We start from the raw sequence: 14,557 nt of genomic DNA, 5'->3' as shown, positions 1-14,557 counted from the left end.
ATTTGTGTCTTTGTCCACTCATGTGTGTGCAGGTATATAAATACATAAGCTACTGAGAGTGACATAAGATCATTTAGATACAGTGATACTACTTTTTGTTAAGCTCTTAAAATGGTAATACTTACACTGGAGCATGAGACGGTGGTTATAAACCTTCACTGGCTTTCATTCGAATGCAAGTAAACATGCCATTGATTTTAAACTGCATATTTATGAAAAACAAAGAATAATCTCCAGATTTTAAAGCCAAGCTAGCCAGTAACAGTGACAATACAGCAGCTGTATTTAAAGGCAATGATGTGACATTTCCTTTCAGCCTCGCTTGCGATTTTGCTGAGGCCGTTTACAGTATCCCCTGCAGCTGGGGAGCATTTTATTCCCCATGGTTCAGTTTTATAAATCAGATGATTAAAATGATGACAGCTCCAACTGAATGCAATGTTTTTGAGAATTTTTAATCAATTGTGGAAACTCTGTAAGCCTGAGAAGAGAGCTTTTTTTTTGGTAAATCATTATAATGTAAAATCCATGAAGGTCATGGTCATTTTTGGACTTTTCATGATTTATTTGAACTGGCTGGAATACTGGACATCGTTAATCATTAAAAAATGAGAACAATGTGCAGATGTTTGAATTTAGTTTTGATTTCCGTAATCTACGCCAAGTAAAAAGTATTCATAGTCTCACATATATACATACACCTTCAATGATATTTGGTTAAATGTCCCTTAGGAAGTTGCGCCTCACCCACATACTTTTGTTAGCCATCAGCAAGCTTCGGGCATAATTCAGGCTGCATATTTAGCCACTTGTTTAACCAATTGGTCATGTTCATTTAAACTGGTTGCAGATGCGGCTTTTAAGCATAGTCCACAAATTTTAATGGGATTAATGTTGAGGCTTTGGGAAGGCCTTTCCAGAATCTTAACGTTAGCCTGCTTTATCCTTTCCAAAGCTAGTTATGATGTGTGTTTGGAGTCATTGTCCTGTTGGAACACCACCTACGTCCGAGTTTTAACCATCTATCTGTTGATGTGGGTTAGGGTTAGTCGTTGTTCTTCATTATTCCATTCACTTTACGTAATGTACCAACACCGCTGGCAGGAAAACAGCCCCAGAGCATGATGCTACCACTGTCATACTTGACAGCTGGTACAGTTTTATTTGTTTTGAAAGCCTCACGATTAGGCTTCAAAACATACCTCTTGTCACTGTGGCCAATCTTTGTCTCATCTGATGATAAAGTTTTTCTCCAGAAGGCATTTGGCTCATCCATGAGGGCTGCTTCAACTTTCAGTTTTAGCTTGAATGTGTTGATTTTGGAGCAGGGGGTACTTTCTTGGTTAGCACCCTTGAAGACCATGGTTATGTAAAAAATCACTTCACTGTGAATACAGAAGCTGGTGTTTCAGTACCTTCCAGTTCATGGCAGGCTTGATGGTTTCTGGGTTATTCCTGAATATCCTAGCCAGTTTCCTTTCATCTGATAGTGACAGTTTGGGTCTTCTTCCAGAACCTGGCAAATGTCTGTGTTTACATACAGTTATTTGAACTGATGATCTCAGAATCCTCAAATTAATTGACACTGTAGAACCTTCAGCACCACTTATTAAAAGAAGTGAATGTGTGAATATATTTGAGCCTGTATTCATACTCTTGACACTTTGTGGATTGCAGAAAAATAAATTCAAACTTATTGACCCAGTTCTGTTTTTTAAGGTCATTAAAGACGTGTGCTGTACAACCAGTTCTGTTTACTCCATCCTAATGTTAGCCTTTTCACCATTTTAGTGCAAGCTTCTATTGATTCACATTGAACCCAAAGTAACACTGATAACTGTGCAATTACATCAGCTTATCACTGATACAGAAGCATCCTGTTGGAACAGTGATCCAAACTTTTCAAGTCAAATGCAAAAGTAAAATTAATGGGAAAAATAAAAAATTAATGGGAGTATAAAATGCATAAATATTTTTTTTCTGAATGCAAAATAGATCCTTTCACTTTCATTTAAAGTATATCTAAAAGACACAAGATTCCCCTCACACGTGTGGTTCAGTGTGGGGCTTCATGCTGGTCTCTGATCACGTTTCTAGATGTGTCTTATTAATATTTTATCGATTGCACGGCAAGATGATTATTCAGCTTTTGACATTTTCCGCCTTCTGACCCTTTCTGAGCATGGAGAAAATGTCAGACCAGTGTGCTCTCTGGACAATTCACAATGCGTTTGTCTCCGTTAACCTCTGCACTAAGCAAACACCTGTTACTAAATCACAGAGTCGTGGGCAAACAGCAGAGAAACGGATTCTCCCATCATCCGCTGCAATAATTTGGCCCGCTATACCTCAGTTTCTTGAAGTGTCTTTATCTGCACTGTTAAAAGTGTGCAAACAGTTTATATTAATAATTGATGTGAACTTTCATGTTGAAGTAATAGAAAATAAATCATTACATGCTTTCATTAAAAAGCTAATTTAGATTTTACTGGCTGACAATATGAATAAATGATTGTTAAATCAAATTTTTCTAATTAATTCACGCTCAGGATCTTGCAGAACATATTTTGCTGGGAATTCTATTTATTCTGGGTTTTTTTTTTTGTGGTTAAAATAGAGCCTGATTTCAACTCTTAACCTTTACATTAGTCATAAATTTCCATATCAGGCAGCCTGTACTACTTAGCTTTCAGCAGCTATAATTAACCCCACTAATAAGAGTCTATTCAGCTGACATATAATTATCGTCTGCTGTGCACAGGTTAGTCGATATTTCTGTACATTTAATGCCCAGTCAGTGGTTTTTAGAGTTCACTCTTAGTTTTCAGGTAACTAGGGGGAATTGAACAATTAATTAAAGCTCTTATTTTTGTCACAGCGCTACATGTGTTTCGCCAATCCAACAGAGGTGAAGCCTCCCGAAGACCTTCAGGACCTCGGCGTTCGCTTCCTGCAGCCCTTCGTTAACTTGTTGTCCAAAGCCACCTACTGGTGGATGAACACCTTCATTACCTCTGCTCACAAACGACCCATCGACCTCAAGGTCATTGGCAAACTGCCCATAGCAATGAGAGCACTCACAAACTATATAAAGCTTCGCAAGGCCTTTGAAGACCAAAAGGTTAGTATTAGTAGATCTTTGTGAACAGTAAGTGGGCTGAGGTTGCTGTCCAGTAAATAGTCAATGTGTGTGTCAAAAGCACATCTACTTTCTTTGTATTTCCTTGTTTAAGCTTGTTACAACCCGGCTCAAAAGTCACAACATACATAAGGAGATGAACACCAGATTGTGGGTGAGAAGAGGTTTTAATCCTAAAATGCCTAGCAGGTTGGCTAAAATGGCTGGTACCACCAAGGCACGGCTAGTGAAGCTCCCGAAAGCCTGCCTCAGGTATGCTTTTATCAACACCTGACTAGGTGTGGCCAATTAGCACCAGCTGAACACACTGAGGAGATTATGGGCTGCAGAGGGACGTAACAAAGCTGAATAAATGATTGCATATATATCAGGCACTGATAACCAGCAAAGGTGAAATGCACAAATCTGTCCGTCCATGACTTTAATATGAATAATTCAGGGCCGTGTGGGTCCGGGGCCTACTTTAGCATACCCTGGACATAACTTTTGTCCATCACAGGACTGAAATTCACCCTCATATTTACACCTACAGCCAATTCAGAGTTAAACATTTACTTTACTTAAGTCTGTGGCCTGTTGGGGCAAACCAGTGCTTTCACAGAAATCCATCCCACACAGGAAAAGTTAGAACATACAAACTCTCAACACTGTGTTTCTTTTTGATGATTATCAGGGGATCATCTTGGACGTTGAGCTCTGAGACACAAATAAGACTTTAAGTATTTATGTGAGAAGTCAACATGTAGCTTATTCACTTCATTTTGGCCCGTTTTTGCTTTGCTTTTTTAAAAAAATGTTTCTGCCGGGTATGTTTGAATCAATGTCTTTCCTGCAGTGACTCATGGCTTGCTGAACTCTGGGACTAATAAACTTTATTTAGACATCATAGATATGAGTACTTGACTAATGTAAACAGTGAAATGTCACACTGCCACGAGAATGTGCGTAGTGTATGTACACACAGTCAGGCTTATTCTCTATATCGTGCTTGTGTTTTATTTAGGATTTACCCCAGTTGTATACCATCCTCTCTACTGTTTTAGATATGTGCTGATTAAACCTTATTGTAATTTCTAGCACAAATGGTTTTATGGTGGTGATATATTAGATTGCATTTTTGCATACTGTAAGGCCTTTCTAGTACTTTTTCACCTCCATATATGTAAATGAGGAAATGCATAAAAGCACCTCGCTGGCTTTGACTTTCTGTGTTGGGCTTGCTTTCACATCCCTGCATTTTTGAAGGTTTCCTCCTGGTATACGTCCATTTGCATAAGCCGGTTTTAAATGGATGTGATAACATTTTTATTTGCTGCTTATTAAAAAAGAAGAAGAAAAACTTTCTCTAATGAAATGTAATATTTGAACTCTTTCGATTCCTCTTTCTTTAGCAGAATCGATAGATGAGTTAGTTCTTAATATGGCTCCCAGAAAGATTCCATGTGTTTTAATAATATAATTATGATGTGTGTTTGGTATTTTCATTTGAGACTTTTATGTGATGAACACAGCTTATGTCCCGTTCTCTTCTTCTCTGGTCTTTTAGTGTCGCTTATGTCAGTCCAAGCTGTCTCTCTTTCCTCTTTCCCTCTCTGTCTCTCTGTCCATCTCACTTCTGGAGCACGTGTCAGGGGTCAGATGTGAAGGGCGTCCTCTGTAGGGTCATTGTTTTCCAGTGTTTGGAAGGTCACGCTCAACGTCACGTCTGCATGTGCATCCAGTGTGAACGCAACCCCACTTCCTTCCGGCAGGAGCAGGGGATGAGAGAGACTGAGGGATCCCAGTGGAGCACTGGGGAAGGGTGGTGGTGGGGCATTTAGAGGAGGGCCTGGAGGCGCCAGGTCATTCCCATTCTACTGTGAACGAGGCAACATCCTGACCCCTGTGGGGGTGAAAGCACTGCACTTCATGGGAAGCTAGTTACAGTGTGAGTGTGTGAGAACGAAACATCCTCCTTCCTAGTTGTTTGAACTTGAGGTAGGAAGAAAGGATGTGTGTGTGTGTATGTGTGTGTATGTGTGTGCAAACACTGAGGTTTAATATGAGCTTGAATTGAAAGATAGAGGCACATGATCAGGGTCACGTTTGTTCTCACAGTTCTGAGAATGACTTAGAGATGGTCACAGAGATGCGCACACACAGTGAAAATGTCCTGGGACTGTTTACTGCACCGTAGCAGTCCAGATGTTTTCCTGTCATCGTACTAACTGACTCACTGAGCCATGCTGTTGTGTTGTTTTAGGAAATTCATATAATTGTATATAAATAAATATAAATTAACAGCAATACCTTCTCCAGTCAGTCTTGGAATCTCTGTTTTTGTGTCCCTGACATGGTGCTCCAGCTTCATTACCCTCAGAGGAGTTATGCAGGCTTTTCATGTGGTGCAGTGTGAAACTTGCCATTAATCATGCTATCCTATGCAGCAACGAGGTGGATGGGAGCCTTGAACCTGACCTCATTTAAAGGTTTCTGTTGCAGAGCTGTGATCTAATGGTATTGACTCAGCTTTTATGTTCAAGGAGTTATTTCCTTTTGCTATGTTAGCCAGCTTTTATACTCTAATCTCTTTGCCTCTTGTTGTGCTGCTAGTTCAACACCACAGACAATGGCACTTCTCTCCAAAGACGTAATCCTCATCATGCTAACGAAACACTCTGATTAGTGTTTGTAATTTAAACTTTCAATAAAAAAGCCACACTTGTTATTGTGCCCTGGCAGATTAGCTGTATTTGACAAAGAATATTTAAAAAGTGGCTTATTTGTCTTCATGCTAATATTTTTCTACATCTGGCCCTTCTTTTTATTACCCTTAAGAGGCCTCAGGGCATAGCACCGCAAGGTCCAAAGTGGATCTGGCAAGCCCTGAGAAAAGCATTCGGCAGACCTCTCATCCTCAGCATCACGTTCCGCTTCCTGGCTGACCTGCTGGGCTTTGCCGGTCCTCTCTGCATCTCTGGCATAGTCCACCACATCAGCAAAGACAATCGCACCATTCAGCCACCGGTGAGGCCATGCACACAGCACAAGATAACATAAAAAATATTGTTATTAGCAAGTACGGATGCTGAATTTTTACTAGTCCGACATTTAAATACGTTTTATTGCATTTGTTCAGGTAACGACAGCAGCTTTAGGCATAACAGAGACATTACGTAGCTTCCTCTGGCCTCTCAAAGGTTATAGTTACAGTTAGGTGAGACATTTATGATGCCCTGTCTCCACTGCACACCTGCCTGACTTATTGCTTTAGAAGTTGTCTCTGTTCGGGTGTCTTTCTGTAAGAATAACTCTTCAATTATTTGTTTGAAAGTCAAGTCCAATGCAGGGAACGGTAAGAAAAAATAGACTTAAGAAGCACTCAGTAAATATTCTTGTCTGCAGGGCAACAAGCTGAAAAATAGTGACAATTTCAGCCAATGAGTATCGAGAGAGCAAAACACGGGGAAGTTTCAAGGATGAGTTGCCATGGAGTGCAGATATATTTCTAATCAATAATTTGTAATTCCTTCTGGGAGAACGATGACTTCGTTATGCAGGATTCATTAATTTTTGAGAGAGATACCGTGTCCCTGTTCTGTAGCCCGAATTGCATTCTTCTTGGGTTTCCAAACTACACCCACATATCAGCTGTGCGTTTCACTCCAAAGCCTCTGTTTCATTTCAGTTTAATTGAGTTTCATGCACAATATTAAAGCTTGCTCTGAAATGGAGGTAATACGTTTTAAATGGATGATGTTTTCCTCAAATTTTGAAGTGATGAACGGGAACATTTGTAGCTGAAATTAAAAATCCAGGGGAGTTCAACCTATATTCCTAACAACTGTTCCTGCTTGTCTAACCTCTCTCTGTGCCTGCACTTCCAGATAAAGCTGCTTGGGATCTATTTCATTTCCTCCAAGGAGTTTCTGGAGAACGCATACGTGTTGGCTGTGCTGCTCTTCTTCGCCCTACTCCTGCAGAGGACTTTCCTCCAGGCCTCTTACTATGTGGCTATTGAAACAGGCATCAACCTGCGTGGAGCCATACAGGTACACTGCACTGATCTGTTCTCTAAGGAAACTTTGTTTATGAGAAGTTTAAAGATCTTTTCTTGGAAAACTGAAGTCTGATAAACTCAGTGGCACCCAGTAAAAGGACTAAACACAGAAAATACTGTCCATTTTATTCTTTGCTTACATATTTTTATTTTAAAGCAATAAAATCCACTGATTTGGGTGTCTGGACATGATAATGCTGCAACAAGAGGCAGTTTGCTGTTAATAAGTGAATACTTAATTGCCAAAAAGAAGTATTAAAGCATTTTTGAATTTTAAATAATTACAAAAAAAGCTCAGTGAAGATTTTGCAATGCCATAAATGATAAATTAAATAAACACCAGGTTTTATTAAGACATATACACTCACTGGACACTATTAGGTACACCTTGCTAGTACTGGGTTGTTATTATTCAATTCACTTCATGGCATAGAGTCAACAAGCTGCAGGAAACATTCTTCAGACATCTTGCTCCATATTGACACAATAACATCACACAGTTGCTGCAGATTTGTTGTAAGCACATCCCAAAGGTGCGCAGTCGGATTTAGATCTGTTGCTCACGGAAAGCATCCGTGTTTTCATGTTGTTTATGCCAAATTCTGACCCCACAGCCTGAATATCGCAGCAGAAATAAAGATTCATCAAACCAGGCAAAGATTTTGTAATCTTCTATTGTCCGGTTTTGGTTATCCTGTGTAAATTGTAGTCTCAGTTTCCTGTTCTTAGCTAACACACGTGGCACCCACCCAGTGTGGTTTTTTCCTGCTTTAGCCCATCCGCTTCAAGGCTTGATGTGTTGTATGTTCAGAGACACTCTTATTCATACCTTTGTTGAAGTGAGTGCTTATTTCTTGATGCTGTTGCCTTCCTGTCAGCTCAAAGCAGTCTGATCATTCTCCTCTGACCTCTGGCATCAACAAAGCATTTTCACACAGAGAACTGCAGCTGACTAGTATTTTCTCTTTTTGTGGCCCATTTTATGTAAATTCTTGTGGTAGTTGTATGAGGTAAATCCCAGTAGATCAGCAGTTTCTGAAACACACAGACTAGCCTGTTGGGCAGCAAAACCCATGAAATGTTCAAAATAACTTAAATCACCTGATGCTCAATTTGAGCTGGCTGCATGCCAAGTTGTTACCATGTGACCAGCTAATTAGATATCTATGTTAACGATGAGCTGGACAGGTGGTCTGTGAGTGTGTATTGAGACACGGCATTGTGTTAAAGACTAATCAGCACTATAATAAGCACCAGTTAACTAATGATCATTACAGGGAAATGTATTGCTGTCAACCCTTTTATGTTTTTTGTTCTCTCCCCAGACAAAAATCTACAACAAAATCATGCGTCTGTGCACCTCCACCATGTCTATGGGTGAGCTAACCGTGGGTCAGATCTGCAACCTTGTTGCCATCGATACCAACCAGCTCATGTGGTTCTTCTTCCTCTGCCCTAACCTGTGGGCCATGCCAGTACAGGTATGAAAAACGTTGTTCTTCTCTACTCCGTAGATATCATTAGGGTTTTGTTTCCACTGAGAGCAGCACTCAGTGTAGGTGTTTTATTGAAGCTTTATATGTTTCATGCTTTAATTATATTTCTAATGGCAGCTTAATATGTTAAAGTGTTTACTTTTGCTCTCTGCTACAGAATGGCAGTGGGTTACTTCCATTAATATACATTTCATCCCAGAAAGCTGCAGCACTCGCTAAAGAGAACAAGAGCAGACATGTCTGCACTAAATAAATCTGAAATAAAAAGGAGAAGGTAGCCAAAATCTTCTGGAAGATGTCCTGTAGAACCTTCTAGGAATCAAACAAAAGTTATGTTAAAATTCAGTCCCACTGACCATGAAGTTGTAACTAAGCTTAAGCTAGAACTAATGAATGCTTTTCCTTTCTCGAAAATCCTTTTGCAAAACAGATTTATTGTGAAATACTTTAAATCCTGTTTATACCATGTGTACTTGCTAGCATTTTTCACCCTCCTCCTGTTTGAAACCTTCAGGGTGACTGTATATCTAGTTGTCCATAAACAAAACAAGAACTAGAGGTCCAAAGCTCCAGAGTGAACCTTTAATGCTGTCTTTACTAGAGATGGCACGATACCACTTTTTTATGTCCGATACCGATACCGATATCATAAATTTGGATATCTGCCGATACCGATATGAATCCGATATAGTGTGTTTTTTAATCAATAAAACTGTTTTTTAATATATTGCTGCATTTTGTATAAGTTTATACTCAAGTTTAAATAAACAACAACACTAAAGCTATTCTGTTATACCTGTATGTAAAAAATACACTGCACCCAAAATATTTCATAGTTCAGCAATACTGATCAATCTAATAAACTTAAACCTACCTACTCCATCCTCCCTATTCTGGTATTTTAAAGAGTACTTAGCAGAAATATTAAGCAAACTAACTAATAGGGTTGCAAACTCCCAGCAAAAAAAAAATAGGGAACCACCCCCCGCCCTCCACCTCATGATGCTTAATTGATGTAATCAACTTTAATTTGATGCAGTGTGAAAAAAATGCACAGAATTAAATTATTTTTCAAGAATAATTAAATAGATTCAATGTCTTTCTTCAACAGAATTGCAAACTGCACAGATCGTACCTTCCCAAAGGAAAAAGTACTATAGCTTACTAGGGTATATTAGACTTAACAGTTACTATATACAGTAATGGACTTCTATACATTTTACATCAGATTAAAACTTTGGGTGTAAGATTCAGATAATTATTTATTAAAAGCGAGAAATTTTAAATGAGAATAAGAAAGATAAGTATGTCTTTGTGCCCCCTTTTCCCTGTTCATGCCCTATCGGCCCCCCTGGCTAAACTTTGCTAGATCCGCCCCTGCACAGTTACCAGCCGTCAGCTACGTAGAAAAGGATCCTGGTGTAGAAAGTAATATTAAATAAATTCTAACAACAGCTTATCAAGGTTAAACGTGCTGCTGTTGTTCAGCCACTGGTTTCCTCTTTCTGGTGCAAAGTGGGCCAAAAACAAAGAAGAGAGACGGACTCGCGACAGAAAAGCCGATCAGCTGATCATTAAGCAGTTTCATGAAGTAGCGGCAGGAGAGAGAGAGAGAGAGAGAGAGGCAGTCGCTAAATATATGGGTTGTTAAGCTTAACGTGGGAACGCTTTACAAACATTGAGAGATGAACTTACACACTTGCTTTACTTCTCTCTGGGATAACTTCCTCGGAGATGAAATGCTGGTTTGCTAGCGAGGCTACAAATACACACAGCCGCTCTATCATGTGATGCACACTGCTCCGACGTGCTACGGTTATGAGCCGAGTCGCAAGTTTTGTGAGGTGTTTTTTGATATTTAATGGATCGGATTACATTTTTTATTTCTCGCCGATATCCGATCCAGTAATTTAGGTCAGTATCGGACCGATACCGATACGTAATATCGGATCGGTCCATCTCTAGTCTTTACTACGAGGGACTCAGTGTCATTGTAACCCTGTGACCGCTCTGCCTCCTGTTATTTATGTGGCTCTATGGCTAGGCTGCAGTCCTTTACTGCAGAACTATAAATAATGTTTTACACTGTGTTACAGTGCAGGTATAAGTGTAACTCTGTGTCATACTTTTGCTGGCTTTCTGTTACTGCATTGCATTGTGTGTTGTTAGACAGTTTTCTCTGCACACCAGTGTGTTAGATATTAGTAAAGGTGTGAGTCAAAGGTGTTTATCACACTGCATTTTTAATACCAGATTATTTGGTGTCTGTCTTTCTGTAATGTGCATTGTATTTTCTCTTTACCATGTGGGAGAAGAAATGATTGCATGCACAGATGTGGGGGCTTAAAAACTGAGCACTGGGTGTTATAAACCCCTTTTGGAGATGAACAGGCTAATGCATGCAGTAGACGACCTTTATGCACTACTTTGGAATAAGTGGATTGCATAATTTATGACAAGCAGCACTGCTATTCAGCGTATTTACTTTTATACCATTGGGATAAATTAGATTTCAATATGACAACTGTTTATGATAAAAATATAATTTCAGCAAAACATGGAGATCAGGTAGTTTCATGTGGAAATTTTGTGTCACAGAATGCCTGCAGAAACTCATGGTTTATCCTCCCACCTGTTCTTTCTCAAGGCCCTGTATTATAAATTTTTTATGTCATTTTTCTTCCATCTGGCCCATATCACCCATATCATTCCATATCAGATGAAAAAGGTGTTTTTGCATTAAATAGAAATGTGAAAAGATTTAATTACACTTGAAAAAAACATTTATAAGAAATGAATTTTTGCCACAGGTCTAGTGAGTGTCACTCCTTTGGAGATGTACAATTACAGGCTTCTGTTTTGGCTTGTTTAAGCCTTTGTTGGCACAAATAAATATATTCTTATCTCTTTGCAGCAGAAAATACTGTTTTTTCTTTTTCAAGCTAATTGCTTTAAGCTCCAAAAATTGAGCTAAAAGCAATTCTTAATTTTAAAATACTAAAACGATGAAAGAGACTACTCAAATACAATATAAATACTACCTGATTAATGCTCATTAACGTAAAACCTCTCGCACATTACATGTGCATATATAGTAAATCCCTGTCTAGTGTTTGTGCCTTGTTTCATTTTTAATTTTATAATTTGCTCGACTACCACGTCAAACACTAAATGAAAAACTGCTAAAATGAACAAAAGTAAAAAGTATTCTGTGAGCCTGCTGGTATCTTGGAGACTAAAGCAGCATTTGTATTCACTGGCCGTTCCCACCTGTCTGTGAAAGAATCCATTGCATTTGCTCTCCACTGCCTGCTGCACTGATGAGATGGATCGCCGGGCGTTTGAAGTTCAATACTCATCTCAGACGTGACAGCTCTTTACCTGTTTCACATGATCTAGTTACCTCTGCATTTCTCTGTGTTTCAGTTTAGTGACTGCACTAATATTTTAATATTTTATTAGCCCCGCTGATGCCTCACATAACAGATACAATTATTTCAATACTATATTTCTGCTGTAAGGCTATCCAGCATTTTTTTAGTCATGGTAGAAAAGACAGAGATGGGACCTAGTACCACAATCCCAAAGTCTGAATTCAGGCATCAGTTGTTTTATTTCTTACATCTGTGTTTTTCCTCCAGAATATCTTTTATAGGCAGGTAGAAAAAAGACAAAACAAAATGATGAATGCTTTAAAACTCACGGTGTTGCTTTAAGCAACCAGAGATATGAATCTTTTATTTGTGATACAGAAAGGCCATTCTTGGCATTGTGGTTATGTTAACAATGGCTCTGGTCCATCAGGTGTCCCAGTGAGCCATAACAGTGAACCAGCATGTACAATAACAGGAACCTGAACGAAATTCAGTCTTTTTTTAAAATATTAATAATTACACCTTTGCTTTTCCTGCTATGACAAGCCAAAGTATCTGTTATGACAGGATCAGTTATGACTCAGGATGAGCTAATCAAGCCTCTTTTTGTTGAATTTTGTCTATTTCCTTCTCATTTAACATCTATGTGAGATGATGCTTGCAGCATGACCAGCTGCAATTGCAAAGAGCAGATTTGGTTCGTTTTTTTAAACAATGCTGCTGTCCTTAGGGAGCTGCAAAGGCAGAAGGTGATGCAAGATATATATAAAAAATGATGCATATAAAATAGTGGAAACCTCACAGATGTGTATAGCTTGGCTGCTTAGCCCCAGTTATGTGCGATTGATGTGAGGAGCTGACAGAAACTGTGTGGGGGCTGGTGGTTTATACAGCTGACACCTTTCTAGGCCTTTATAAAGAATAAAGAGAAAACCAATCACTCACCTACTCTCCGGTGACTCATATCTATCTTTGTATTCACTGGATATTAGGTGTGAGGTTTTGCTATAAGCTAACCTACTATAAGGTCACCACTTCACAGAAAGCTCTGCAGTATATTCATATGGATTTTGTAATTGTCAGTGGGGAGTGTTGTGTGAATGAAAACTACCTCTGTGGAAATCTTGTTTTCATCTCCTGCTTAATGTTTTTTTTTCTTCCCTGCTCAGATTGTTGTGGGAGTGATCCTGCTCTACTACCTCTTGGGAATCAGTGCCTTGATTGGAGCGACCGTCATTGCTGTGTTAGCTCCTGTACAATACTTTGTGGCCACAAAGCTATCCCAAACACAGAAAAGCACCCTGGTGAGTGCTACCATGGCCTGTCTTTCTTTCTTTCTTTCTTTCTTTCTTTCTTTCTTTCTTTCTTTCTTTCTTTCTTTCTTTCTTTCTTTCTTTCTTTTTTAAAAGATGTATAACTATGTAACTATTTGTTTCTAGTTTTGGTCATGTTTGCATCTGAGGATGGCCGAGTGTGTCATTTAAGCTAATATATTTAAAAAATAAATGGATGGTAATCTTCTGACCTTCTTATAATCCACTGCACATGATTGCCACTTGGTCAGAGTGAATGTTTTTTAGAATGGACAATAATGCAATTTAGTTACCCCTGCACCCCATTTGCAGTTAAAAAATGTTGTTTTTATAGCAGCACCTCAAAATAACAGCTATCATCTCCTTGGGGAATGAGGACTTTGATTTATTTATGTGTGACAGCCACTTTCCACAAACCCTCCTTACCTCAGGCCTATCTGCTCCAAAGATACATTTAATACAACCAGTCAAATATGATTACAGTGTTTTTGTCAGTCCTTGGTATCGCTGCTGTGCCTTGATGTGCTGGATTGAGGTTAGGTAATCAAATGTGTCTTTATCAGGAATATTCCAGTGAGCGCCTGAAGAAGACCAACGAACTGCTGCGGGGCATCAAGCTGCTGAAACTGTATGCTTGGGAGCGCATCTTCTGTGACAGTGTGGAGGAGACCAGGGTCAAAGAGCTCACCAGCCTGCAGGCCTTTGCTCTTTACACATCCATATCCAGTAAGTTCCTTTGGTCCCCTCCCACTAATGATATTTGACTTGATTCCTGGACTCTTTTAGAGTAGTTTTGTATGATTCAGACTTCTCAATAGTCCAATATTTAACTTATGCTGCCCCCTTCCTGCCTTTAACTCCGCTTTCTTCTTAAACATAAGACTTGATCAGCAAGCAGCTTGAGCTTCTGTGTTCACAGCCAGATGTGTGTCACTGACATGACAGATCAAAGATCCAAGACTGAAACAAAGTGTTTGGACCAATCTGCAGACTGAACTTTTTAGACTGGATTACAAATGCTGACCCTGCTGTTTAAAACTTTGGTTATACTACTGAAGCAGTATATAAACAGTACCGTGCAAAAGTCATCAGCCACCCTCCTTTGAATTTTTGGCTTCCAAGTAGTCTGATTTTCCTGTAAAGTTTTTAAAGTGGTCGTAAGCAGTAGTCCTCCAGGTTTCTCGAAGCTCTTTCAG

The 14,557-nt window shown here is 39.2% G+C and overlaps 1 protein-coding gene across 7 annotated transcripts in view; it reads left to right on the top strand.

The window, feature by feature from the left end:
* The window catches only part of abcc8 (ATP-binding cassette, sub-family C (CFTR/MRP), member 8), a 59,703-nt gene that overhangs the window by 10,970 nt on the left and 34,176 nt on the right, over window positions 1-14,557 (top strand). For 6 of the 7 annotated variants that reach the window (XR_010094414.1, XM_063480024.2, XM_063480021.2 and 3 more), the window contains exons 6-11: window positions 2,879-3,121; window positions 5,957-6,145; window positions 7,006-7,170; window positions 8,504-8,659; window positions 13,218-13,352; window positions 13,925-14,087. Coding sequence is in view for 6 of the 7 variants with exons in the window: in XM_063480024.2 (XP_063336094.1) it covers window positions 2,879-3,121; window positions 5,957-6,145; window positions 7,006-7,170; window positions 8,504-8,659; window positions 13,218-13,352; window positions 13,925-14,087 (1,051 nt within the window). In the remaining variant the exon portion in view is untranslated. The remainder of the gene's footprint in view (window positions 1-2,878; window positions 3,122-5,956; window positions 6,146-7,005; window positions 7,171-8,503; window positions 8,660-13,217; window positions 13,353-13,924; window positions 14,088-14,557) is intronic. The other variant, XM_063480025.2, reaches the window with a different exon arrangement.

Source organism: Pelmatolapia mariae, linkage group LG7, assembly GCF_036321145.2.
Source record: "Pelmatolapia mariae isolate MD_Pm_ZW linkage group LG7, Pm_UMD_F_2, whole genome shotgun sequence".
Taxonomy (NCBI): domain Eukaryota; kingdom Metazoa; phylum Chordata; class Actinopteri; order Cichliformes; family Cichlidae; genus Pelmatolapia; species Pelmatolapia mariae.
Note: the sequence above shows the minus strand (reverse complement) of the source record. Positions and strands in the feature narration are given on the sequence as shown.